Here is a 27,912-nt window from a genome sequence, read left to right as displayed (position 1 = left end):
CCCTGAGACAAAGTCCTCAAGCATGGATTCCCTGCCCATATAACATAGATTCACAGATGGATGGGTTATGTTTCTATAAGACACTGTCCTGCATATCTGTTTTGGGCTCTCGGGGGTTTGTGAGAATCAAAGCTCATATTTGTGGGCCCCATACTTGTGTTGTTGGGAAAAGGTACTCACAAACTAGGCTTAGCATCTGGATAAACGAATCATTGCTACAATGAGAACCAGAGGATGAAACAGAAAATTATTTTAACAGAAAAAATTTATTTTAAGAAGACACAAACAGCTCTAGCTATATAAAGAATACAGTTCAATTGCTGGTAGCAAGCCAGTAAGGAATGCTTTTTTTTTTTTTTAAGGAAAAAAGAAAAAGAAAGAAAGACAAATAAGACCCTTTGTAATATCACCCCACAGAGGGCTCCCTTCCATTCTGTGTTGTAATTCCAAAAAGACTGGGATGACACTCTTCTCCTAGTGTATGTTGCTTCTTGAAATTTCAATCCAGGGATACATTCTCATCACTGGGGGAATTGCCTCATCACTGTCTTTCAGTTTAGGATATTGGTCTGCAAGTTCCTGTCTTCCTTATTTTTCTAGAGCGCATCACACCCACTCAGTAAGCACTGAATGGTAAGCACTAACTTAACAAAAGTCCTCCTGACTGCAGAGTACGACTAGCCAATCCTCCTTCATCATTTTGTTTTTGGCAAGTGTGCTACTTTTGCTGCTTTAGAGTCCAGGGTACAAGCCTGGTTCCCTCAAGGCTGGAAATCCTAATCAAAATGCAGAAAGGAACTGTTTCATGAATGCTTTTAAATAGGGAAATCCTAAAGTTACTAGTGTCTCTGGTCTTTTAAAAATGTAGATTTTAGTAAGTGGGTAAATCCCTGGGCTCAAATGACAGAAAGCAAACTAAAGGTCCCCAGAAACAAAGTTCTTAGATTTAAAAAATCCTGCAGCCTGAGAAATACGTCTAAGTGACAGAATTCATAAAGGATTAAAGTCCTAGCTCTCTGTATGTTGGCTGTCCAAAACTGCCCCAGAGGAGTATCTTCAAATGGCTTCCTGGGAGAAGTGAGCATAAGCCAGTGGAAAGGAGGTTTCAAAAGACAAGAAAAGGGAAATGTCTCAGGAGCCCCCACTATCCCCTACTCCTTGGCCAGCCCCATCAGACCTGGAACTGGACCAGAGAACTGATGAGAGAACTGGACAGTGTATGTGTGTGTGTGTGTGTGTGTGTGTGTGTGTGTAAGATACACTAGCAAATGGGACCTTCACAGTCCAGGTGGCGAAACCATGCTGTTCTCATACACAGGCACATAACTTGTTATTCACTGGTATCCTCCAATATTTATATGAGCAAATGTGAAAATGTGAAACTGAGCTTTACACACCCAAGCAGCATGAGAGGTAGAGACAGGAGTGAGATGAAGAGAGATGTGGAGGAACTTTAACGAATCCTTTTAGAGGTTCAAAAAACAGGAGGTGGCAGTGTGCTGAATGCCTGCTGGCTGTGGTGCTGCATTGGGCATCCCAAGGAGCCTATTCCTGGGGCTGGGGGTCAGGGATGCAGGCGGTTTAGGCAGGGGAAAACTGTGGACATAGAACACCTTCCATACCTCACTGGTTTCATTGCTGGGGCTGAGTCTAGAACAAGTCCAAATCACATTAAAATGGGCACATGGACATTTCAGATTTTGAAACCAGCCATTAGAACCAAGAGAGCTGGTGATTTCCCTAGGAAACTGTAGACTGAACTGGAATCTCATGACCCGGGCCACCAGACTTTCCAGAGATGGCCCTGAACATGTGAGGGAAGTATTGGGCACAGTGGGACTGATGACCAGGGCCAGGGGTCCCCGATCATAGTTTGGAATGAACGAAATAAGAAAACTCAGAAAACCATTCTTTCCTGCCAGCTTAACCCACACTCGAGGAAGCAGAGGCACATTAGATAACCAGTACAGGAGATCTGGAGAAAAGAATGAGGGTTCTACACTGAGGTAGTCAGAGAGAGAGAGGGGGACAGAGACAGAGACAGACTAAGAGAGTCTATGAAGGGCATCTGTCAGAGAGTACTGGTTGGCATGTGCAACGCCTTTCCACCCACCTCTGTGCGGGTGAGTCTGACATTGTGGTAAATGGAAGGGCAGTGTGCACATCACGCAGCACACAACCCAGTCATCACGTGGGTCACAGAAATGTCCGACCCAGGGGTCAGGAAACTATGACAGGCAGGCCAATTTCAGTCTGCAGCTTTGTATGGCCCAAGAGCTAAGAATAGTATTTACATTTTTAAAGTGTTGTAAAGCAAGCAAACAAACACTAACAAAGAAGAAGACTATGGTACAGAGACCATCTGTTCCCTGCCCACAAAGCCTGAAAGAGTTACTATCTGGACCTTTATGGTAACAGTCTGTCAAGCCTTGGTCTAGATGAAGAGGAAAATCCCATCAATCTCTGAGTATTCCTGAAAAGGGAAACCAGAGCAGGTTCAGGAGAAGGACTGGAACAATGGGATAACTGAAAACACCACTCCATCTGATGAATACTGCCTGCAACTCCACTAAACCACACTAGTGAGGTACACATGAGCTTTGGAAGGAAGCCTGAGAATAGCTAAAGAGAGAGTCATAATAAGGAACATTAGGCAAAGCATGTTCTGGAAAACAAACAGCATGCAGAGCTCAGTACGGATGAGAAAATTCGGTTATGTTTGATAAAATTGAGATAGAGTTTGAGCCCAGGGATTGATAAAATATCAAGAAGTTTCTAGAACACAAGTAAGTATCTCATGAGCATCTAACAGTCTGAAACTATCTTGTAAAGTTTAATAAGGGAAGAATAAAGTAGATTCTAGGAAAGTCTATATTGGTTTGCCCTACTTTAAATAAATACCAGTTACAAAAGTTCACACTGAAGAAGAAAATAGAGGCATTAGGGATATGGACAAGAGCATTTTTCATTTTTCAAAAGAAGATGCCCTTCTGTAAGAAGCTTATCTCTTAAAACATGGAATTTGATCTACAAAAATTCAGTTTTTCAAATAACTCTTAGAGAAAACATCCACTGTAAAGAGTAGGGCACATATATTTAATTTGGAGGGAAATGAATGTTTCTATACTAAAAATCAGATTTGTCTTTGGATTCACGAACATTTTCCTTAAAGCATATGTATTATTCACTGACATACCTGGGAAATTCATGTGTCATAATAGTAGAAGCCAGCTGTGGGTCTTCCATAAATGCAGTGACTTGGATGAAAAAACACTGGGCCCAGAGGCAGGAGAACTGGGATTGAGGCTGGGCCTGCCACTGCATGACTTTGCGTAAGTTATTTAACTTTCTGGGCCTCAGTTTCCTCATCTGTAAGAGGAGAGGTTGGTCCCTTTCAGCACTAACATTCCATGACTACAGATAAATATAGAAATAAGATCAATACAACAATCTAAAAATAAGAAATAATCCCCAAAGTAAGCTCTGGAGTCAGTAGAAAAAAGTAGCAATGAAATATAATAAAAAGAATTAAATTTTAACTACTAGCCAGAGTAAATATATCTCATTTAAAAATTAATGAAAAGATTTGTAATTTACAATTGATTAGGAGAGGTAAGAACATACATGTTGCTATTTCTTCACCATCATACATATGGAGGAGATGAGTGTCTGGTGACTTGTACAATGAGCACAATGCTGCGTTTGCATGCAGAACATTTTGTAAAATTGGACATTAAAAAGAGCTCAACACCACATAAGGAATAAAGAAAGAGTAGTTAACTAGTTGCTGCAGTTCAGATTTTTTTTGCAGATTTGTTGATATCAAATTCCACAAATATGCAAAATCTTAAAAATCAAATCTACTTCTATAAGAACCTCCCTAGAGAATAGCCACCACAGGGAAGATAGACATTTAAGGGTCGGCAGTATCAAACAAATGTAACACCTTTTATTTTTCCTATTTGTGGATTAAAAAATTGTTTTTAAACCAAAAACAGGCCAGATGTGCTGGCTAAGTCAAATCAAAAGTTTCTGCAGGTTGAGCGAGTAGTTGATTCAATATGATAATTACTTAACACCAAATAAACATATTATCTGACGAACATGATAACGTAAGTCACATGGCCGGAGATTGATCACTTAATGTAATGACAGCAGAAAAGATAGGAAAGGCTAGAATCATTTGGAGTCGTGGCTATAGTGACTCAGGAGCTTGAAGAAGTAACAGCACTAGAACACACACACACACACAGACACACACTATTCGGATACTGCTGCTGCTGGTCCTGGGACCATGCTTTGAGAACCACTGGGCTAGATTTTGGGCTTTACTGAACAGAAGTAGATACCTATTTCACATAACTCATTACTTATGCAAATTTTTTTTGCTAAACTTATTAAAAGTGCCTCAAATGTGTGCCTATGACCATTTCCTACTGTATTCCTCTACAAAATGTTTCAGATTATTAAAAAATTTATTTCGTATCCTTGCTAAAATCCTTATCATTTTTGCCGCCCTTTCACAAAGTTAGCTCTTTGCATCTCTTTCTCACTCTCTCAACATTTTAAATCCGTAATAGTTTAGTCACTTATAGCTGAAATACACACAAAGGCTTTGGAAGGACCGTACTCTGGAATAGATCTGGTCTCATTCTCACACCAAGAGGAAGTGGTAGCACAAAACACAGATAAGGGTTGGGGCCGAGGCTGCGTGCAGTAAAGTTGCACCTTGAAGAAGTTTAATAATCACCACTGATACCAGATGGCTGACATTGATCTGGCACTTATTGGACAGTTTCACCTTTCATAAACAAGACACATTTTCACAAACTCTTTAAGTCCTTGTGTTTTTTACTCAAATGATAAGTAGTACTAATTGCATTTGTGTAAAAATGTTAAGGTACAACAAGAATTATCTAGGCCTCCTAAATGTCTTGAGTAGCCATTTCTGAGACTCCGTTGGTAGAAACCATACTGAACAGCACTGAGAATCAGGAGAATTTAATTGACCATCAGCAATTTACTCAGATAGTTCCAGGAGATTAAGGTATTTTCTATATTTAGGAATTAGTTATCAGTGAATTTGACCTTTCCATGGTGAAAAATATACTTCTGTAACTGACAGATGCCTACAATTCTACAAGTAGAACATCATTCCTTTGGCTTAAGGCTTTTTCCCTGTTAAAATGCAAGTGACCCTCCAAAGAGGTTTCAATAAGCCTTATAATCTCAAAGTAAAGGAATTTATTCCTTTCCTGAGAGCATGCTTTCCTTAGCAAGGAAGAGGACAAACAAGGAGGCATTCAGGAGAGTTGGTACCAAGCAAGGTCTGCGGGGAATGGAGCAGAAAGAGGAGACAAAGGATGCCAATGACAGACCTCCAACTAATTCACTATTTTGCTGAAGGGCTGTCTCTGTCAGTATTCCTACTGAAATGAGTGCTAACTTGCCACTTGGAGCAGGTTACTTAGAAATCAGCCATGTTTTCTGATAATATTGAAGAGTCTTTGATGTATAGGCATACAAAGGTTTAGAACCATGGAAAAATTGATGGCAATGAAACATTTGGTGCAACAACAGATAGGGAGTTACCCTCCCCCCTCAAATCAGAAGAACCGTACATGTCCATAGGAAGAAGTTAAATTGATATTTCTTTACAGAGTGCAAATTGCAAGGCCGGGATTAGGGTAAGGCACTTACATGGCCCTGAGAGTGGGTGCCTCCTTAAATTTTGCACCCCAGGTGCCTCACTCACCCCACTCTAGCCCTGGCCCTGGCAAATCATATTAAAGTGAAGGCTGGCCATTGTGTTACATACTTGGTGATAATCGAAGGCTGCACTGGAGAACAGAGCACTGACTATGAACTTGTCCTTTTAGGGAACAGTTTGTTGATGAGGAAGAGAGCAGGTGCCTGGACAGATCTGCTCAGACTGATGGGTCTTGTGGGATCACAATCTGACCTGTGTCACTGGAGAATTAAAATGGGTGTCTGGTGACACTCCTGTTATAAGAGCCTTGCAGACTCTCCTCTGTCTTTGCACATTCAAGGTAATGTTTCCAGATCAACTGGTTGATTTGTGGTCAGTAAGCTAACATGAGCTTTTTTGCTTCCTATGATCTTGCCTCCTTAAAGGGTGAGCTGTTGGCCAGGGATGTAGTTCACAGGAATGCCTACTGAGGGACATGTTGGGGCCAGGTGGGAGGCCCAGGTGAGAGACTGAGGCAGGCAAAGGACAAGAGACAGCAGCAAAGATTCCTGTTGTGCTGAGAATGACTTGCTCTCCACACTCAACCTTTGAACCACAAACACATAATGAATACCCACCAAGGGCAAAGTGCTCTTAGCTACCGATTAACCTCCTCCCCTGGGGATGACTCCCTCTACTCCTGACTAGACAGAAGTCAGTCCAGCAGAGAACCCTGCTGCTATTAGTTGGAATCAGAGGAAACAAAGGGACAGAAACAACTTGAATTGGAAGTTGATTTCCTGGGGCTAACTTCATTTCATCTGAATCCCTTCTGTATTCCACCTTCAAAAATTATTATTTTTATTCACACTAGTAATAGTGGCAACAGTGGGTTTTCTGAAAGTCTTACTGGAAGGGGCTTTCTGCCTCTCTTCCCGTCTCGGCAGAGTAGGTGCAGAAGGCAGCAAAGACTGCAGCTTGTGCCTGGATGGGAGACAGTTGGTGTTATGATAAACAAGGGGAAGCAAAACGTTGAGTGCTAGGACTAGGAGAGCTGTCTGGTATGATGTTCATCAAAGATTGATAGAAATGCTATAGTTTGGTTGTTTGTTTAGGACTACGTCCACCTGCTGCAATATTAAATGATTATTACCAGCCTTCATTGTTACCTCTGACTACACCATCTCTGCCCCGAATCCTTTTCTGCTAATAGGAACAACACTGGGTATTGGAGGGCCATAGTGAAGATGTATAAGACTTTCTAAAAAATGCAGGCATGCAGAATATTGCAGAGGAAAGCAAGGCTTAGGGTTATTGAAAAACGTCAAGATGTCTGGGTATTCAGCTTTAGAATCTTTGGGGAAAACCACCAGAGGGGAGAGACAAAAGTAGCAAACAAGAAGCTTCCAAAAAGTCAGCAGAAGTAACAAGTCTTATACGATGTGAGTCTCATACTCTGTTTTATAGCTCATAATGGTTCAAGAGTACAGGGCCCTGGCAGTCTTTCACTTTTGTTAGGCAAAAGAACGAACACTCCATTTCCCCACAGAGGAAAATGTTTCTGTCCTTTGACATTCTGAGTCGAGGGCAGACAAGTGTGGTATTTGTATATAAATTAAGGCTAGGAATGAATCTTATTTTACTTTAGGCAAAACCTCTGAAATCTGGTCAGGGCCTTTGAACCAACTAGTAGACAGCAAGGGAGTGGATGGGCCTGGTCTGCACTCAGAAGTCTAGAATTCAAAACTGTACCAACCAAGGGTCCAGGCCTAGGCCTTCTATGTGAGAGGCCCAAGTCCCATCAGCACTTAGTCTGGTTTTCCAGCTGCTCTGTCTGCTGTGTGGGCAGCTGGGCTAAAGGGTTTGCTTCTTATTGAGACCTATCAAAATCAAGATCTGCTTGTTTCTGGGGGGATGTTTCCACATCCCCCAAGAGGTTGACCAATGAATCTGTTGGGTGGGGGGGGGGGGGTGAAGGAGGAAGAGGTCAGGATACTGTCTTTGTGAATTTCATTTGACTTTCTTTTTTCCCTCTTGGGAATGGTGGACAATTAATTTTCCATTATTGGTCAGCTAGTTTTCTTTGTTCAAAGCTGTCTGTTTTCCCCCTCAACCTCTCAGAAACCAGACATATGAAAATCAAATGAATCACGGCTCTTGCTTTTCTTAGAAAATTGAACTGACAAGAATAGTTAACGTCTATAAGCTTTGGCAGGGGGTAGGGGGAAGGGGTCACAATGATTGTTCTGGTGCTCTGTCAGCATCCCATTTAACAAAGTTCTTACTTTCTCCCCTAGCATGGTTAATTGAAAATTGGTCAAACAGCAGAACCTAAATGGCAAAAAGTAGCCCTTTTTAGGGGGTTATGGACCATAGTAACTTACAAGGCTGCCTTTCAGATTTTCGCTCTATCCTTTTAGTGTGTATGTTCTTGGGAACAGAGGAAGATCTCCTTCAAACAAAATCAAATCAACCACAAACCACAATCTGAACTGAATGGTGGTGGGCAAGTTACACTTACTTTCTCTCCTCCTTGAGCCTCTGAGGATGCTCTTCCTTCAGCTAATGACTTCCTGTAATGAATGCTATATGCAAATGAAACCAGAGTTCTTCGAATGCAGCATGAGCTGGGCACAGACACTAGCTATCGTTGGTGGCAGACACTTGAAGGATCTCAAAGTGCATGTGTGAGTTACCTTGGGTAGATGTGAGTGAACAAATGGCTGCCTTGTTTGTTGACTGAGATTGATTCATCCAAAGCAACCCAGTTCTGACCTTTTCTAGCAGAGGAGTGAGGAGGGGGAGGTCTATATGTTTACTGAAACTCATCACCCTGATCTCCGTGTAGACAATCAAACTGAAAAAGGCATGAAGTTCAGGACAGAGTCACATTCATATTTTGTACTACAAAAGCCATCCAATCAACCCCATGCCGAAATAAACGCACACCTGCAAACCTCTCATGAGAGAGAGTTATACTGTGGTTGAAGAGGCATTAGAGTCCTTCTGTTTCTCCATACAAGGTCATCAGGGCCTTGATGGGAAAGTGAATAATGAGCATTGGCACCCTATATCCCCTGGGATTGGCAGCCCTCAAACTGCTCTCTCACTGTGCCCCTCAGTGACAGGAGCCAGGGATGGAGCAGCTTGGTGATTGATTAAAGAGATGGCACATGTGCCCTTGCATCTGAGAATTTCTTCTAAGTGCATACCACTGGGGGAAATAAGGAGAAAATCGGTACTCAGTAATGGCAAGATTTTAAGTATGAAAATGTAAAATGTCTGAAGATGATTAAAGTGCCTGATAAATTTAGTTCTAGATGTGGCCTCTCTCCTGCTGTCCAGAGTGTAAGTTAACATCAAAGAAATGCAGGCTTTTTTGTTATGTTCTTTTTCAAAACCTTCTTTTCCTCTTCCCCCTTCTCTACTCAAGTTTAGTAACTAAACCTTGCTTGCTGAACCCAGGGCTTAGGTACTGGGGTTATCAGGGGTTTTGTAGTCTTTTGAAAATTGTGCAATAATTCGCCGAGCCAGTGGGTTAGTGGTCTTCAGCAGTTCGGCTGCTGAGGGGCGGGACCTTGGAGTTGCCTTGCTTCCCTTCTTCTGTAGCAAGGCCTTGAAATCATCATTTCTGCCAGCATCTAGGTTGGCACTGCCGCTTGACCCTGCAGAGGCAGCCAACTCACTGACCGGAGACTCAGGTGGGTTCCTTACTGGTGAGTGGGAGCTTGGTCTGCTGCTGCCAGCAAAGGTCTCACCAGGTTCCTTCCAGCCAAGCAGCTTTCTTTTGGACCTAAATAAGAGAAAGTGTGTTTTCAGTGAATTCATGTGCAAACATTTCCTAATGCTTCATATAGTGTCACGAGTGTCGGTGACATGATCTGGGAATGTCCATGCAACAGCTTTGTGAGCAGTTGTACCTCCAGCTTTCTCTCTCTCTGCTAAGTCCTCAGAGTTCCTCGTCTGGTCCCGTCCCTATACTCCTTTCAATGTCCACATCTGGAGTCACTGGGCCTGTGCCTGCAGGCTCAGTCCTGCCCAGGTTCTGGGACTCTGGGACCAATGAAGAATTTAAGGAGTCAAGGCTAGTACCTCAGTGACTCTGAATCAAGACAGCCTGGGAGCTGGTCCTGTTATGAACTTGTGTTCCAACTCCAGTAACTAGGCTCTTTCCAGTTTCCTCACTATTGAATCCCTGCTTTGTGCCCCGGTCCAATAACTGGGTCCCCATGTGGTCATTCTTTGCTTATAACTGGGTCCCCATGTGGTCATCCTTTGGCTAAGTTCCTGCTCTGATGCTCAGCCTGGTGTCCCACTTTACTTTTTGATGAGGTTTTTTTTTTTGGGGTACAGGAATTCTGTGAAGGGTTAAATGTCTCTGACTGTAGGCAGAGCTGTGAGAGAGCAGATGGAGCCACAATAGGCCATGTGGTTGCTAAGAGACGAGGGGCCTCTCACTCCGCACCTGGTCCTCCCTTCCCTGCCTGCCCCTCCTCCACTTCACCCGAAGATGTCAGTGAATCAGAGACGTGAGGCCCTGCACTGTGTTCACATACGTGGACATCTGAACTTAGTCTCCAGTTTCCAATCTAATGCTTAGAGGTAGCAGTTTTTCTTCTGGTATAAGGAGGGAAGGCAATTATAATGAGAATTAAAGAAATTGGTCCAGACCTGTGGATCACAGTAAATAAATCTTCAGTTGTACGTGAAGCCACAAACACATCATCATCATCTTCTGCAATCCATTCGGCTGTTTTATCACTGATTACACTTTTTTCTTCGGTGCTTGGTTCCATCAAACTCCCTAGGCATAAAAACCAGAAAGAATTATTTTGACCACAATCATTAGGACAAAGCACATTCTCAGATGTATTTTATCTGATGTTCAGAGCAACTCTGGGAGGGCAGCAGGGCAGAAACTTGTTGTCTGCATTTTGCAGAGAACAAGATGTTCCCAAGGTTAGTGATTTGGCCTGCACAATGTGGAGGGAGTGATGAAGACCAGCCTGGCTCCCTGTTTTCTCATGCCTTTTCCATTACAACAATGCTTAGGTTGCCTGAGCAGTCTCTTGTTTTAAATGTATCATTTTTAAAACTGGAGGAGCTGAGAACAATCTAAAGCAATGACTCAACCAGTGGGTGGAAGTGGGACCTATCTGAATCTCAGAGGGAGCCTGTGGAGTTTGAGGAAGCAGATTCTAAAATTACCTGTGGCTTTGACTTGTTTGCTTGTTTTAGTTACAATGATTTAACTTATGTCGAAAATCCAAATCAGCTTAAGGAAGGCCATAAGATTTTGATGTTTGTGTTAAGGGTTTCAAAAAGGATGAGAAACACAGATGAACCTGGAGGACATTATGTTAAATGAAATAGCCAGTCATCAAAAGACAAATACTATATAATTCCACTTATATGTGGTCCCTATAGGAGTCAAATTCATAGAGACAGAAAGTAGAAGAGTGGTTGCCAGGGGCTGCAGGGAGAGGATGATGGGGAGTTATTGTTGACTGGGTACTGACTTCAATTTTGCAAGATATAGAGAGTTCTGGAGATGGATGGTGGTGATGGTTGCTGCTGCTGCTGCTGCTGCTAAGTCTGTTCAGTCGTGTCCGACTCTGTGCAACTCCATAGACGGCAGCCCACCAGGCTCCCCCGTCCCTGGGATTCTCCAGGCAAGAACACTGGAGTGGGTTGCCATTTCCTTCTCCACTGCATGAAAGTGAAAAGTGAAAGTGAAGTCGCTCAGTCGCATTCGACTCTTAGCGACCCCATGGACTGCAGCCCACCAGGCTCCTCCGTCCATGGGATTTTCCAGGCAAGAGTACTGGAGTGGGGTGCCATTGCCTTCTCCGGGTGATGGTTGCACAACACTATAAATGCACTTAACACCTACTGACCTGTGCACTTAAAAATGGTTGCATGCATGCTAGGTTGCTTTAGTCATGTCCGACTGTTTGCAACCCTATGGACTAGAGCACACCAGGCTCCTCTGTCCATGGAATTCTCCAGGCAAGAATACTGGGAGTGGCTTGCCATTTCTACCTCCAGGGGATCTTACTGACCCAGTCATTGAATGCATATCTCTTATGTCTCCTGCATTGGCAGGCAGGTTCTTTACCACTAGTGCCACCTGGGAAGCCCTCAAAATGGTTAAGATGGTAAATTTTACATTATATGTATTTTACCACAGTTAAAGCAAAAAGAGACAAGAAAGAAAAAAAAAAAAAAAACCAAAAGGATATGAAATATCATCCAGCTTGGTCTTATGGTTCCAGGCAGAGATAGGCTCAAACCATCCAAGAAAGTGAGCCCCCTTTCCTCTAGAAAACACTAAGAGAAGCTGCTGGTGGTAAAATATTACACTGCTTGAAGCCCGCCAGTCTGCCATGGCACTTGAACTCAGACTGGGAGGGTACTTAGTCCCATGCATGAAACTAAATTTAGTGGAAGCTGGTGAAAAGTGCTGTCTAGTGAGATGGAGAGACGGTTCCTAGGGCAGGAGGTGCCTGCCTGAGGAGGAAGATGGGTTCCTAAGGTCTTAGGGTGCTGAGACCTAGGTGATTTCATTAGCTCACCACTGGGGGTTCCAGGGTAGACTGTTCCATACTGTCCCATACTCCACTGATTGCTGTGGAGATCCCCCCGACCCCCGGATCAGTCCTGATCCCAAGGGCAGTGAGACCAATTTAGAGTAACTCAAACCTCAAGAGGTGTCCACTCTTGATTTGGTCGCCCTGGGATCAGGCTCATTATCTGGGGGCGTTTGCTTCTGCCTCTGGCACCCCATCCTCACTCTTGTCTCTTCTGGGATTGAAAGGAAAAGCCCACAGACACTTTACTAACCTGGAGGACTTGCTTCCCTTTCGCTGTTGGACTGTGGCCTTGAGGTCATCCTTGTACCAGCAGATGGCAGGTGATCATCAGTTGGGAGACACTTGGCCTCTTCCTCCAGGGTGATGATGGGGCTGAGGGGCAGTCTTGGTTCAGTCACATAGGCCTCCGCTTGAGCCGTGGGTGAAGTGAGAGGCAGGTACAGCACGCTGGGCTTTTTTGGTACAGGAGGTGGAATCTTGCCTTTCTTTTTCTCAGCTTCTTCTTGGCTCTGGAGGCTAATTCTTTCAGGCAGGGCTCTCCCCTTAGGGCCCTCATCCTCCATACTTCCCTGGGGAGGTTGCTGTGTTCCTGAGAAGAAAGCACCAGAGGAACTGGCAAAAGGCGTGAAAACAAGAGATGAGGGTGCTGTGGACTCCCCTGGGCTTCTGCTCTCAGGGAAGCTGGAGGACTTTGATTTCCGCACCACTGTGTAGATATCTTGAGGGAGTGGCCTTATGTGCTGAATTGAGCTCTTGGGAGTCATAGCCAAGGTAGGCGAAGTTAATGGGTACTCCTCGGGGACAGATGGTGGCTTGTGGACTAAGCTTGCAGGCCTTCGGGCCAGAGGGGGCTTCTCGGCTATGGGAGGTTTCATCTTCCTCTCTGGCAAGGTGAAGACTTCAGCTCCTGATTCCTCAGCATAGTCAGGGCTCTCAATGTCATCTTCCAGCTCAGACTTGCTGACTGACCTCAGGCGAACAGAACGTAAGTCAGACTGAGTAACCATAGGCATGATTGGCTGGTTGGGGCTAGTTTTCTGGGCCAGCTTGGCCCCCAAATTTGTGTCTGAGTGATGCTGGCTCACCTTGTTTTTGCTTCGGATTGAGATACTCATCCCAGACAGATCCAGGTTGGTTGAAGAGGTCAATGGTAGGTCAAACGATAGCCGTGACTTGGACATTTTTTCCATTGGTGATGTTGGGGGTAGTGATGACTTCCTCTCAGGTACCACTGGACGCACCCGGACACTGCTGCTTGGAGGGGGCAAGTGGCCCAGGGTCAAGGACATGGAGACAGTGGGTGTTGGCGTCTCTGACTGGCTGGAGTATCCACTGGAGGGTGACATCAGCCCAGTAGGCCTTCCTGGAGAGGATACCTCCCTGGCCTCCACCTCGATGGAAAGCTGGGAAGGCGTCGTGGCTCTGGAAGTGGAAGGGGAGGCAAGAGACTCTGAGCTGCCCTGAACTTGGGTGCACTCAATGACTGTGGTGCCAGTGGCGGTGCTGGAGCTGGACAAGGACTGGTAGGTGTCACCAGACTTCCAGTCAGTAAGATACCAGTGATGGGCGAATTGTGTACCTTCTGGGTCTTTGAAGGTTGGCACAGCTGGGTGACCCTGAGTATCTGGGTGGGATGAGTGATGTCCTTGGTGTTCCAAGGAGAGACAAAGGCTCCTGGGCCTCTGGTCCTTGGGTAGTACTGACCCACCTTCCGGCAAGAGGACTGGTTCATCTTTGACCAGTGAGACACTGCGAGTCGGAGGGGAAGGCTTCTTCTTGGCCTTCTTGAGTGAGATGCTCTTGGACCTCTGCCTTCTGTGATGGGCCTCCTGTTGGGCACTGAGGGAGGCAATGTTGTCAGCACTGTTACTGCCCTCAGAACTCGTACTGGCATAAGGTAGGGCACAGGCTTCACTGGCCTTCTGCTCCTCCTCATAGTCCACATCCATGGTACCTGTATCTGTGGGTACAGACAGTGACCGCTCCCGGAACCTGCTGGCCCCACCTGGGCCTGTCTCCAGCCTTGAGGTACCACCGGTCAGAAGGCCAATCTTGGAGGGTCGCTCAGATACTTGGCTTCGTTGAGTAGGATGCTGAGAGTAGCCAGCAGGCCCACTGCACCCTGCTGGGATATCACGAGTGACAAAGAGGGTAGCAGCCTCCTTAGGAACAAGAGGTGGCAGTGTGTGCAGAGAGACCCAGGAATTCCCAGAGGAAGGATTTTTTCCATTTTCATTGACTTGACTGCTCTGAGCGGTGGCACTTGGAGTCACATAGGTAAAAGCATCTCCCTTCCAGGAAGCAGAGAATGTCGATTCTGTTGGTCCATTGCAAGAACCAGGAATGCTGTACACCATCCCCATGCTCTCCATTCCAGGGGGTTTTGTGGCACCCCATGCCTGGGGAGGTTCTTCCGGATGACTAGAAGGATTTCTTAGTACTGGTGAGGTGAGATTTGGGAACCGAGCTTCCTGACCAAGTGCAACTCTTCCATGAACACTTTCTGGAACTGAATGGCTGGGCCTGATGTCTGAGGTGGTGGAGTGGGCCACACTGCCTGCTGGGCTGTTGCTGTGACCTGGAGGAGGTAAACACAGAATGTTAGTGGTGTGGTTAGGGATCCCCCAGCAGCAGCTGTCACCAAAGAGACGGGATCACCAATTTTTTGTCAAGAAGCATTTGCCAATAGCTTGGTCAGAATTCCTTGGTTCTTCCTTTCCATAGTTGAGGATGCTGGGGAAGTTGAGTCCTTACCCATCACCACACGGTGAGGCACAGGGTGCCCTTGAATTGTCCAGATGGCTGCCAAAGACTTTCCAGCTTTTTAAAATATATATATATATATATTTTTTTTAATTGAAGGATGATTGCTTTACAACATTGGTTTGATTTTTGCCATACATCAACATGAATCAGCCATAGGAGGGAGGTTCAAGACGGAGGGGACATATGTACATCTCTGACTTTCCCGCTTTGAATATGCCTTTCGGAGCTGAAGTAGCATGTGGGACAGCCATGGTCTTTTTTCCCCCAGGTTTTCACCCCAGGCTCAGGAAGCCACCACAGACAGCCCTCAGCATTCACCTCTCCAGAGATGAGAGCAGAGGCTTTCAAACTGATAAAGGACAGCAGTGTGACCTTCAGTTCCAGCAGCACATTGGGAGTATGCCACAGCTGAAAAGTTGTTTGGTTGCATTCTTGGCTTTTTAGATTGCCAACAGGAGAAAGTGAGGATAACTTACAATGTGAGGAAACCATTCAGATGTTGAAAACCCCCAAAGGTTTTCTCATATACATAACAATTATTACTGTTATGAGGATGACTACTCTTATGATAATTTATAATAACGGCCACTGTTTACTGAACACATACTATGTACTGGGCACATGGTAGGAAAATTACATACAATAACTCTAATCCTCATGACCACTCCATGGGTTGGAATCATCATCCCCACTCACAGATGAAGAAGCTGAGGCTCAAAGAGGTTAGGGAACTTGGCTAAGGCCTCACAGTTAGTAAGTGGAGAGGCCAGAATTTGTATTCACATTTCTCTGGTCTGTGCTCTTTGGATGGCATTCATTTAATGGCAGTAATGGTTGTGTGAAGATGCTACTTTTAGTGATGATTTCCTTCTTTATCCACCTAAAGTTGACATATATAGCTATATTCTACTTATAATGGGAAACAATAACATAACAAATTTATTAGCCTGGAGATCTCCTGTCCATTTTCAGTTGCTGCCCTGTAAGCCTTGTTACAAAAGGCTTTTGGTTATCCTTAATTACTATTAATATATTGCCTTTTTCAAGATGTCCAGAGTCCCCCTCTCCCCCAATCACTCCTGTTGTCTGTCACAACAATAACACTTAGGTTGCAGAAATGGTAAGAGTGAGCAAGGGAAAAGGTTTGGGGGATCAGCTATGGTGGGGTCACCTTGGTCTCGCTGGGAATAGTTAGAGAATCCAATAATGGTCCGCCTCCGCCTCAGGGTGGACTTGGGGTTCACGGCTGTCTCTGTGTTAAACAACGAGTGTCGCAAACTTGCATGTTTATCAAACTGCTGCCCTGTAGCCAAAATAAAGACACTTGGGTGCATCCTGGTTTCTGTTCACAGTATGGTAGAAACTGGCCTGAAGTAGAGAGAAGGGATGATGGCAGTAGCGATGAGAATGAATAGCATTCAGGCAGGTGACCCTTCTTCCCCATCCCTCCCATCTTGGCCCTGGGCACGCGCAGCTCCAAAGCATGCATGCTGAATTTCAGAGGTCCACCCTGGGGTCACCTGTGAGTCTTAGGTGGCTGAGAGCTGTGGTTTTCAACCCTGGTTTTATATCGAAATAAACTGGGTGGCTTTTCAAACTCTAACAACTGGACCCCATCTCAGAACACTTAACACTCTGGGAATAGGGCCCAGGTAGAAGCATTTTCTCAGACTCCCCAGGTGATTGTTCAGATGTACAACCTGGGGTGAGAACCCTTGAAGTGGAGAGACAGGTTGAGACTAGATGTTGTTTGATTGCAATCTTTTCTCAAAGAATGCTGTAACTTGGGCCAATGAGTGTCTCCAAGAAATTGCCCCATCCCGGCATCCAGGAAGCAGTCAGATAAACCTGCCCTCCAGCCCCCTGATCACATTTGATCAAAGTTCGCCCTGCATGGTGACTGAGATCTACTTTTCTCAAAGCACTGGCTCAGCCTTTGCTTCTGTGGAATTGCTAGGGCAAGGACAGGGTGAGGGCAGTGGAGTGAAGTTTGCTGCTTCCCACCACTGTCTCTCTTACAGCGGCTGGCTAACCAAACCCTCCCCTCTCAGTCCCATGAACACATAGGTACCCGCCTCCCCAGCAAGTGGCTCTGTGGACAAATCACAGGGCCAGCCTCGTTGAGGGCAAGGTAGAAGTTCAAAAACAAAGTGCCCACCATCACTGTGAGCTTTTCGTCTCAGCCCTCACACTTCTGGGTATATCTCCTGAGGCTCTGGGCTCTGTTTCCTGCCTGATTTCCTGAGATGACACCAGTGGCATTGGATGACCTCATATCCAGGGAGTATCACCACCTGTGGCCAGAGCTGTCCTTATCATCTTCATCAACTTTTTCCAGCACACCACAGGCCAGTGCTGGCGCACAGGGTGCCTCTGGTCCCCTTGGGTTAGGAGGTCTTGATCTCATCAAGTTGTTGGCCCTATCTCCTGAAATGGTTGACATTCCTCCTCTTCCACTTATAGCTGGTGAAGTGTGGTGAATGAATTAATAATGGGCACGGTAGAGGGTTCCACATGCCCCCAGAGAAAAAGCCAGCTGAGTTGTATACAGTATTTTTCCCATCTCAAGGTAGTACCGGGTTCCTCTTTGATCTTACACAATAGGAGGAGGCCCACCCCCACTAGGAGACGGAGTGACGACTCAAAGTGCTGCAAGGCCCTTGGTCTGTGCTCTGTGTCTGGTCTTACTATTTACCACCAGCACCCTGAACCCCACACATCCCCTGAAACTCCTATCTGTGTGCTCCAAACCCAGCTTCTGGCACAAGTTTTCTTTCCCCAAACCAAACATAACTCATACACTCTTAAGTTTCCACAATGCTCCAAAGAGCACACAAATTCATAAAGTTTTAGAGTTTTCTGATAAGAGAGTTTCCTTTGCCATCAAATGGTCTCAGTTAGCGTGGCAGGGCCAGTAGAAAGTGAAGAAAGAGCATGCCTCCATTCCCTGGTGAGATCCACGATCTTGACAGTGCGGGGTGAGCCAGTAGCAAAGAAAGTCTTGCTCCCTCCCCCAGCACCCAGTGCATTTGGACAGGATGATCTATAGTTGGCATGGAGGGAAGCGAACAGAGGTGATGCTAAGCAACTCTACCGGAGACGTTGATGGGCACGATGTCAGAGTGTGTGGGGCAAGACTGAAGCCACCGCTTCTCCTCTAGGATGGGCAGAGGAAAGGGGCTATTCCAGGCAGCTTGCTTGTCGGCTGTGGTAGGCAGGCTCAGGGAGGCCTCAGGGGCCCTCACACCCTGCATGGTAGTCTCATCCTCGCTCAGCTGCCATTTTGTGGGCTGTTGGGAAAGAAGGTGATGGGAAGGGTGTGCTTCCAACTGGAGATGAGCTGTGCCCACAGGATGGCTGTCTAGGCAGGGTGGTCAGAGGCTTCATCTGGGAGGCAGGAAAGCGTGGATAGGCTGCCAGGCCAGATGCCTGCTGTGTAGGGCCCACCTCAGTGGGGCCTCGGGATGGCTCTGCTGGTGAGCAGAAGTAAGTAGCAGCTTCCAGTGGGTAATGAAAGTTGTTTCAGGTCCCCCGTCAAAGGGCGCAGGGCAAGCTCTGCATGCTGGCTCTCCCAGGTGGGGGAAGAGGCAACTCACCATCAGTACAAACTCCAGACGCCTGGCAGACTGGAGCCTTGGGCTGGGGGTGGGCTCAGGGGCCTCATCAGCAGAGCGGAAGGTCTGCCCCAGAAGTCTGGCCTCCGAGTACTGTTCCTCATATTCTTCTGAAAAACAGCACAGTGGATACACACTCTAGGGAGCCACGGCCAAGTGCCAGGCTGGGGAAGGACCACAAGCTGGGGGCTCCTGCTCTAGCTGCCAGGTCTGACTCTCATTGTTTCTTTAAGTTAGTTCCCAGCATCTGAGCCTCTGGATTCAGGAATGGAAAAATGCCTACTTCCTACGAGGAGAAAAGAGAGTCAATGGATTTGAGTTGTGCTGGTTCGGGGACTAAGCCTTTGTCTCCATGGCCCCCATGGTAAGTGTTCAACTCAGGGAAGAGGCTCAGGATGCAGATGCCTTTGGCCACTCTTTGCTCCAAGGCCCTCTCTTTGAAGCCCTTCAGCTCTCTAGGTTTTTACGCAACTCTACCAGGGACATGACCTGTGTGAAGCACAAAGAAATATGCCTTGGGAAGTCCAATGTTGAACATTTCCTTGGATGCCGAGAACTCTTACCTCAGCCTCTAAGGGCTTGGTTCCCTGCACCTTAGCCCCACTGTGGTGGGGGGCGATGTCAGTTCCAGCGGGGCTAAGGTGAAAGAGAGGGAAGGCGGAGGTAGTGGCAGAGGAGAAAGAGAAGTTTGGGGGCATTGTCAGGGAATAACAAGGATGCAGAAGATTTGAATGGGTTTTATTTAAGTGATGGATTCAATGAATGAAGGAAGTGAGGCTAAAGAACCAACAGTCAGAGCTTGCACATTTGAACAGAGACTTGAAGAATCATAGAAACTTGGAGTCAGGAGGGGCCTCGAGGGTTCTCTGGTCCAATGTTTCATTCTGGGCTCCCATTTCCTCCTCAGCAGCCCTTCTAGGTGTTTCTTCAGCCTCCACACACACCTGCCTGCAGAGACGGGAAGCAGCCTTCCTCCCAAGGTGGCTCATTCCATCCAAGGACAGTTGGGGCTGTCAGGCGTATGGAAAGTTCTTCCTTATCTTGAGGTGAAATCTACCTCCCCCTAGGTTTCCACCCACCTGTCCTCATTCTGCCCATGGCGGTAACACAGAGCACACTGACTCTTTCTGCATGGCAGCTCCTCTCATCAGAACACAAGGCTCACGGTGTCCCTTGGAATCTTGCTTCTCTAAGCTTGCCACTGCCCTGGCAGGGAGGTGGGGTTCATGGCTGTTGTCCAGTTTTCTATTCTCCATAAAAGTTAGCCTTTGTTGGTAATGCATAAATAACAGCTGGTAAGACCTCTTTTCGCTTTTAATGTTCATTCAACAAATGCCCTCCTGCGGATGCAGCCCTACGCCAGGTGCTCCCGGAAACCTGAGAGTTCTAAGAGATGTGATCTTTTACATTGAGAAGCCCAGTATGGTTAGGTGGACAAAATATATACCTGGGATTAGCAGAAGAATGAGTAAATGAACAAATGAGTAAATGAATGGAAAATCAGTTCATAACTATACAAGTCCTTTTGAGCTGGATGGTACAAAGGGCCTTGTATGAGTGCTTAGGGAGGGAATGATGCAAAGTGCAGAACTAGCGTTAAAGGTCTTCTTGGAGTCAGCAAGCATAGAACTTGGAAGAAAGTGTAAGGATTGGAGTGAGGAAGAGGGAGGAAGGGCTTCTCTGTTTGGAAAAGAGCCTGGAGTGGGGCAATGAGTGCCTGGAGGGTATAAGGAGCTTGTGACTAGCACTGGGGTTTTATTTGTATTTTTTTCTTCAGATCTAACTTACCTACAGTAAAGTACACAAATCTTCAGTGTGCAGTTCAGTGAATTCTGATATATGCATGCTCCTTGTAATCTCCATCCAGATATTTGCAGCACCCTAAGAGTTTCTCTCATAGCATTGAGTTTTAATCCTCTTGCTACTTACATTGGATAAATCCCACTGGTCAATGTGTATGTTTTTCATATTTTAAGATCTATTAGGGACCACATTGTTTTTTTCTTTACGTTAATTTTAACATTGTGTCTAGATCAGTCTGTGTTCCAAAGGACACCAATCAGGAGTTGATGTTGCATTTTATCAGTATCATTTTACCCAGATGCCAGATACTGTTGCTAACTGGTTTAGGAACACCTTATTTTTAATTCTCACAAGATTCTGCCATGTGGGGAACTGGAATCCCCATTTTAAAGATGACGGACTAATCTGAGGCTCAGAGAGATTGGGTAATATGCATAATGCCACACAGCTAGTTAGGTGTGGGATTCAAATCAGATTCTGGCTCTGTCTGATTTTAAAGTATGGGTTTTCTCACTCCACCTGGTGCGAGCAGTCTGACTGCTCAGGTGTTATGACTGGGATGTTTCTCTGGTTGTGTGGACCCAGATTTGTGTACAAGGTGCTCATCAGTATACCTCAAAGACACTGAGTTGGGAATTGGGAATGAGATGAAGTCTGAGTGCTGTGTATTGGGCTTACTTGGTGAGGCAGGAGTGACCCAGGAGACACATGAACAAGGCTATTTCAAAAGCAGAGAGAGTGAAGCCCAGAGAGGGAGACCCTGCTGATGTCTCATTTGTCTTCGGGTGCCAGAATTCCAAAGGCTTGGGTGATGTGGCAAGAGAAGACCTGAGGGTATGTGGACCCACATTCTTCGGAGTCTCTCATCTGGTGTTCTTCGTAAATGACTTGACTCATGGCTCTGTCTCGGCCTCTGTACCTTTTCCCCCAGAGACAATGAACTGAAAAAAAGTAAGGGGGGAGCAAGGGCTGTAAACAGCCTTAAAATTAGGGTCTTTTGGAGTCAGTAGTTTGGAAGGTGAAAGATGGCAAGTGTGTCTTTTGTTTTTCAATAGGTTTTCTACTATTCTCTCTTTTTCTCTCGCGGGTCCCTGTCCTTTCTTCGTCGCCTCCCTCTAGCCGCTGCTGGGCCCGTGGCCTCTGGCCGCAGCCCCCCTCCCTCTCAGTACCTTGCAACAGGCTCTGGAGATTGAGCTGCGCCTCGCGAAGCAGCTCCTCTACACTCGGGGGCCTGCCCGAGGAGAGGAACACGTTCACTGGCTGTCGCCATGACGACCTCGAGTGGGCAGTCGCTGTCGCATTTTCCCGACCCGAGTTAGCTGCAGCTAGGGAAGGAGAGAGGCAGTGAGAGGCGCTGCCAAACGGGGGGGCGGGGGGGTTTGAGGGGGGCGGCACGCAGCGGCCAGTGGGCTCCCGCGGTTCCCTAAGACCCGCCCCTGCCGGGGGTGGGGGGTGGTGGCGCGGGCCGCGCTTAAAAGGCGGGGACGCGCCAGCCGCAAGATTTTTCCTCGACAGATCGTGCCGCGGTCAGTTCCCTACCTCGCCGCCAGCCTCCACCCGCCCGATTGCCGCCTCGCTGCCTCGCCGCCCGCCTCCTACGCCTGGCGCCTCCCGGCTCCCGCCGCCGCCCGCCCTTTGCGATCCCCGGGACGAGGTAACGCGCCCCGGGCGGAGCCTCCAGGCCCTCCGAGCTCGCTCCAGTGGGTGTGGCTCGGCCCCCCGCGCGCCCCGCCGCGGCCCCCGGCTCCTCTCACGGCCCTATCTCCCCATCCCACCCCTGCTCACAGCCCCAGAGCCCCGGCTAGTCCTGATGTCCGAGGCGGCCGGGAATCTCAATAGCCTCCGCATGGCGAACGTGGCCCTGCGAGAAGAATTAAATGCCCTTCGCGGGGAGAATGCCAATCTGGGCCTTCAGCTCGGCAGAGCCCTGGCCGAGGTCAATTCCTTGCGGGGCAATGTCTCGAGCTACATGCGCTGGCCGGTCCCCGGGGTGCCCGCCCTTTCTGAGGAGAACTTTGAGTTCCCGCTCAGTGAGATCGACGCCACTCCCGAGGGAGAACTGCCCTTCCTGTGCTGGCCTCCCCCGCGCACCGAGCCCGAGTATGCCCCGGACGAGCTGTTGATTAGCGTGATCCAGGATTGCAGTACTTCCGGCGCACCCACCGACCCACCCCCGATGCCCAGTCCACCCCCGCCGGCGCTGCCCCCGCCTCCGGCCAAGGAGCTGCCCCCGCAGCCTCTTCTGCCGCCGCTGGAGCGGCCTGAGATAGAGCCCTTCTCGGGGGACCCAGTCTACCTGGCTGAATTCTTGATGCAGCTAGAGACTTTCATAGCCGACCATGAGGATCATTTCCCCGGGGGCGCTGAGCGGGTGGCCTTTCTGATCTCCTTTTTCGCTGGTGAAGCCAAGGACTGGGCCGTCTCAGTCACCCAGGAAGGAAGCCCCCTGCATGCTAACTTTCCGCGCTTCCTAGATGAAATCCGTAAGCAATTCTGTGGCCCCATTCCCCCAAGCGTGGCAAAAAAAGCCATCCGCAAGCTCAAGCAGGGAGACTGTACCCTGGGCAGCTATGCAGATGCTTTTCAGTTCCTGGCTCAATTCTTGTCTTGGGATGACTGCCGCCTTCAAAACCAGTTCCTCAAAGGCTTATCAGAGTTCTTCCGCAAGGAGCTCTTATGGTCAACTGAAATGGCCGACCTGGACGAGCTGATTCTCGAGTGTGTGGAGATAGAAAGAAAAGTGCGTGTCCCCAAGCCAATGCCACTCCCTGGGGTTCGCAATATCTTCTTCCCTTTTGCAGCAGACCGTAATCTCGAAGGTGAAGAGGGAGAAGAGTGCCACAGTGGGGATCAAGATGAAGAGGCACGCAGGTGCAGGATTCTCAACAAGGACCAGCGGAGGCGCGTGAGAGCAATCCAACAAGAGACCAGGGGGGAGGAGGAGGAGAAGAGGAGGAAGAGGGAGGAAGAGATGAGGAAGGAGCTGAAACAGAAAGGGGAGGAGGACGGGGAGGAGGAGGAGGAAGAAGAGGAGGCGGAAGAAAAGGAGGAGAAAGAAGAGGAGGAAGAGGAGGGGATGAGGAAGAAGAGGAAGAAGGAGGAGGAAGATCAGAGTAAGGATAAGAAAGAAGAGGAACATGAGGGTGGCCTCCAGGAACCAGAGCAGGAGCCTGAGCAAGAACCCGAGCAGGAGCAGGAGACAGAGGATGAGACCCAAGATGATGACCTGGATGAGCTGATGGAGATGGAGCCCACCTATGCCAACGCTTCATCCCAGACTTCCGGCTACTATCATGAAAACTTCCTAGATGTGACGCCTCCCATCATACAGCCCAGCAGACGGAGGAACCAGAATCGACTCCCACTTCTGGAGGGCCTTCCAGGTACCAATTCACCATTCTACAGTTCACCGCCGCTAATTCGCCGCGCGGGTCGCCTGGGGCAACGCCAAATTCGACGCCGTCCCCCAGTGCTATTTCGCCTCACTCCGAGGCAGGGGGGCCACCGGGCTGCACGGGGCCGTATTCGCGTGTGAGAGCTGGAGTGAGCTGCCCCCTCCCCCACAACACACCCTTCCACTGTGTTCCCTGCCCCTGCTTTCGCTGCCACACCTGCCTCATTCACTGACCAGTACTTAAAGGGAGTTCCGGACCTGCAGAACCCGAAGAAGACCTGGAGGACTCCAGACCGTCCTGTGACCTTGACTGGGGAGTGACACTCGGCAAAGGAGGGCGCAGTGATAGCTGTCCTCTTAGTGTGCACTCTGCTCATACCTGCCAGGATCTAGAGAGCAGGTTTCTAGGCCTGTTCTCATAAATGAACTGGTCACCCTCTTGTATTTCCCCTCTAGTTCCAAGCCCTCACCTCTCCTGTGTTAATTCACACTGTGTTCTATGGTTTAATCCTCTGGCTGGATAACCTGGACTTCACCCAATGGCTCACTGCTCTGCCCCGGACAGGCTCCACTGAACTTCTAAAGCCACTGAAGCCACTTACTAGGTATAATTGGTGGACAGCAGGATACTATCAAGAAACGTACCTGGAAGCCTACACTTGCTTCAGGTCACCCCTCCAGCAGGAGGGCCCTGAAAATGCCCCTCCAATTAGCCCAGTGAGAGAATGCAAAGCCACATGTCCAATGGATCACCCAGCTGAGACCTGTCTTCAACTGACTGAGCAAGCTGGTTCCACCTTCCCACAGACCATGGGCTTAGGGCCTCAGAGCTCACCAGATCTGGGACCCTTTCCTCTTACTTCACTGCTCTCCTGGGCATCCCTAGCAGACACAGCCCAATATTCCATGCCCTACTCCTTTCCTTGACATTGCCTAAAGGGTAGGCAGTTAGGTTGGGGAGGAGGAGGAGAAAGCAGCAGCAACAACTCAATTTTCAATTTGACCTTGTAAGGAGTGACTCTTTCCTTAGGGATGGTGGTCTCCTCTCCTGGCCAGGCCTTGGACTGCAGTCTCCAGCCATAGGTCTTGGCAGAAGATTTGCCATCCTTGGGGTTCCTTTCCTTCCCAGAATGCCAGAGAGAGAGAGGTCCAAATCCTGCTCTTCAACTCCAGCGTGAAGGACTCCTTAGTTCTGAGAGGAGAGAGGAAGGTTCTCTCTACAGAGACTGTGCCTCCTGCAGCTTTGCAACTGGGATGACCTCATGTCTCTCACATGAGGGGCGAGCCATAGCCTGATGCTGGGCATTGAGCAGATGGTGAGGTTTAAGAGGTAGACTGCCTCCTAGTAACTCCTGGGGCTTCTGGGTCCTAACCTAGGGGCCTTCACAGAGACCTGCTGCTGGCCTTGGGTCCAGCAGTGAAAAGTACATACTATGTTACTCTGGCCACAGAATGGCAGCCAGATCCACTGATAGCCTGAACTGCCCTCCACACGGGGCTTCCTGCACAGGGCCTGGTAGCTGGGCAAGTGCAGCCAAAGTGTCTGTGGCCAGACGGAAGAAAACATAGTAAATTAAACCTCTGTTCCTCACTGGAGTCTGACAGATAACCTCAGCCCAGCCTTAGGATTTTGAGCTCAGAGGCAAGAAAAAGGAGCAGGAGGAAGAGGAGTCACAGAGAAACCCAGTCCTCCGACTGGTTTCCGGTGAGGTCTCTATTCATCAGTCGGAGGTAAGAAGCACTTCTGTTGCTCACACATTTCTCAGCCTGGGGATTGGTGGAGCCAGGTTCCTATAACCTGTTGCTATCTTTTAAAAAGGCTACTCCCTTCTCCAAATAGAAAAGTAATACATAATCATTATAGAAAATTTGGCAAATAGAGAAAATGATGGGGATCCAAAAGCCACATGCAGAATCCCACCACACAGATGAGCCACACTCTTAACACTTTGCTGCCTTTCTTTCTAGTGTGTTCTTGCCATGTCTTTTCAAAGCTGAGATCTGTGAGCTCTTGATCAGCAGGATTTAAAATGGCTGCCACCTATGTAATCACACAGACAGAATAACATTTGAGCTTTCTCCTAATGTGTTGGACACGTCAATTGCCTGGTTTTCCCCGTCCCCGCCAGTTCAAAAGTAAATAACCTTGTAAAGAAAATTTTGTCTGTTTTTCAGCTATTTTCTCAGGAGAGAGTTCCAGAAGGAGGCCTGCCATTCTTCAAGGCTGTGGACTCTGTTTGCTGATGGTCAACATGCTGGCCCTGCTGCCCATGTCCCTGTCAGAGAAGTCCAAAGGACAGGTGCCTTGCACCCACACTTCCAGGGACCCCTCATCACAGGCCCTGCCTGTTCCCATGGTGCTTTTCATCCTGAGCCCATGTAGCCTCGGCTGGGGCAAGAACAGATGAGCAGTGAGCTGGTTTGTGGCCCTCTGGTGGCAAGGGAGCTTGGGCTCCCCTTTGACCCTCTTCCCCTCCTTTCTCAGATCTTCAATATCTAACAGCCACGAGAGCTGTAAGAGGAACTACGGGCTTTGGGCTATTTCTTGGGTTTAAAGAGGGGTGGGTGGGGGTGGGCGTATGCATGCAGGGGTATGAGGGCAGCCCAGGGATTCCCAGAGACCCGGGGAGAAATCGTTTGAAACCAATGTGTTATTGTGTTATTGTTGTTTTACTGTGTTGTGAAGATGAGAAATTGTTCTGTATGCTAAAGCTTTCTCCTCAATAAAAAGATAAAGGGTGTGTAAAGACTGTGTCTCTCTGGGTTATTGAGCAAGCACAGAAGACCATCTAGGAGGCATTAGGTACTTCCCAGGCACTTCACCTGGATCAACCCTAGCCTGAAGCCTCGAAGTCCTTCAAACTAAGGGCTCCAGCCTACTGAATCTGTGAATGGCAGAAGCTGTCAGGAGGGAAGTGGAGGGACTAGGCATCTTAAAAAACAGCATTAGTTCTCCACTAATATAAAGATACGAGTGACCTAGCCTTACCATCCTGTAACAGTGCAGTCCCCCTGGCCTCCAAACACAACACACACGCACACACACGACTTTGGAGGGAGGGAGAAGGGAAGGAGGGAAGGCCCTTCCACTTCTTGGCACTAGATGGTGCTATGGGACATCAATCAGAAAGCTGGTGAAGATTTTTAAATACACTCTCAGAGCAAGTCCACGCAGACACTGTCCAGCAAGAATTCACTGCTCCTCACAGACTGTGGGGTCAGAAGAAACTGAATCCCATTCTGGGATTTGCTCAGGTTTCCCAGCCATGAGCTGAATTTTCCCCACCTGGGACAGTGGGTGAGAACGCTTATGGAGTCCCTACCAGTGGCTCCGCCAAGCACCTCACACCCGTTATCTCACTCATCTCACTCTCCTCTTACAGATGAGGAGACTGAGGCTTAGAAACGAGAAAGCCTGGCCCAAGGTTTACAGCTGCTAAGTGGCGCTATCATAGCATCACAGCTGCCCATTCCTCAGCTCTAGGGATGCTTCACCCCTCTCCGCCTCCCTCTACTGGCCCTCCAACACGGTCTGTCCTGCCTTGCCCACCACCATACAGACATGCTGTGAGAAACAAAGCCCGGCATCAGATGTGCGCTTGCTTTGCCTCTTTATGGGGAAGGAACAAAGGGAAGGAGGGAGAAAAGAGAGAGGAAACTAGCGTGTTTCTGACCGTGTGCCAGGCACTTTCACCACATTTCATTCCCACACTCAGTGAAGAAGGTAATGGTGTCTTCTTTTAGAACTGAGGGACCTGAATTTCAGAGATATTAGGTTGCATGGTGGACTCGGGTCATTGTGACTCCCAGATTTATACTCTCTCAATTCTGATACTCCAAGCCTTTTCCCAAGAAAGCCCCCCGACACACTCAAGCCTCAACCTGACCAGATTCTGGGTCTTTGCCAAAGCAACCAGGTGCCCGATCTCTGGAAGTTCCAGAACCAGCCAGTTCTGTCCTTCAGGGAAGGGCCTGAAGAGCAAGGCAGGGCAGTGGCAGGGCTGAGTTTATGGAGATGAGTATGCATGAGTGTGTGGCTGACAACTGCCCCTT

The 27,912-nt window shown here is 48.0% G+C and overlaps 2 protein-coding genes across 8 annotated transcripts in view; one reads left to right on the top strand and one right to left on the bottom strand.

Moving 5' to 3' along the window:
- Positions 1 to 247: 247 nt before the first annotated feature.
- Positions 248 to 27,912, bottom strand: part of LOC102398431 (NHS-like protein 2) — a 91,306-nt gene continuing 63,641 nt past the window's right edge. For 2 of the 6 annotated variants that reach the window (XM_006070033.4, XM_006070034.4), the window contains exons 2-8: positions 21,635 to 21,790; positions 18,645 to 18,772; positions 18,143 to 18,338; positions 16,220 to 16,351; positions 12,533 to 14,860; positions 10,361 to 10,493; positions 248 to 9,482 (exon numbers count right to left, since the gene is read on the bottom strand). In XM_006070033.4, coding sequence (XP_006070095.3) covers positions 9,158 to 9,482; positions 10,361 to 10,493; positions 12,533 to 14,860; positions 16,220 to 16,351; positions 18,143 to 18,338; positions 18,645 to 18,772; positions 21,635 to 21,790 — 3,398 coding nt within the window. In that variant the 3' untranslated portion in view covers positions 248 to 9,157. Of the gene's footprint in view, positions 9,483 to 10,360; positions 10,494 to 12,532; positions 14,861 to 16,219; positions 16,352 to 18,142; positions 18,339 to 18,644; positions 21,407 to 21,634; positions 21,791 to 27,912 lie in introns of those variants that run through there. The other 4 variants (XM_044937129.2, XM_044937130.2, XM_044937127.2 and 1 more) reach the window with 3 other exon arrangements.
- Positions 21,958 to 26,606, top strand: RTL5 (retrotransposon Gag like 5). 2 transcript variants are annotated; one of them, XM_006070032.3, is made up of 2 exons: positions 21,958 to 25,590; positions 26,035 to 26,143. In XM_006070032.3, exon 1 carries the CDS (start codon positions 22,276 to 22,278, stop codon positions 23,998 to 24,000), a length of 1,725 nt encoding a protein of 574 aa, XP_006070094.1. In that variant the 5' UTR covers positions 21,958 to 22,275; the 3' UTR covers positions 24,001 to 25,590; positions 26,035 to 26,143. The 2 variants fall into 2 exon arrangements, with proteins under 2 accessions (XP_006070094.1, XP_025132461.1); XM_025276676.2 differs by having other exon boundaries at positions 21,959 to 23,848; positions 26,035 to 26,606.

The sequence above is a fragment of the Bubalus bubalis genome, chromosome X (genome assembly GCF_019923935.1).
Source record: "Bubalus bubalis isolate 160015118507 breed Murrah chromosome X, NDDB_SH_1, whole genome shotgun sequence".
NCBI lineage: Eukaryota > Metazoa > Chordata > Mammalia > Artiodactyla > Bovidae > Bubalus > Bubalus bubalis.
The sequence above is the reverse complement of the archived record's forward strand: the minus strand, read 5'-3'. Positions and strand labels throughout refer to the sequence as shown.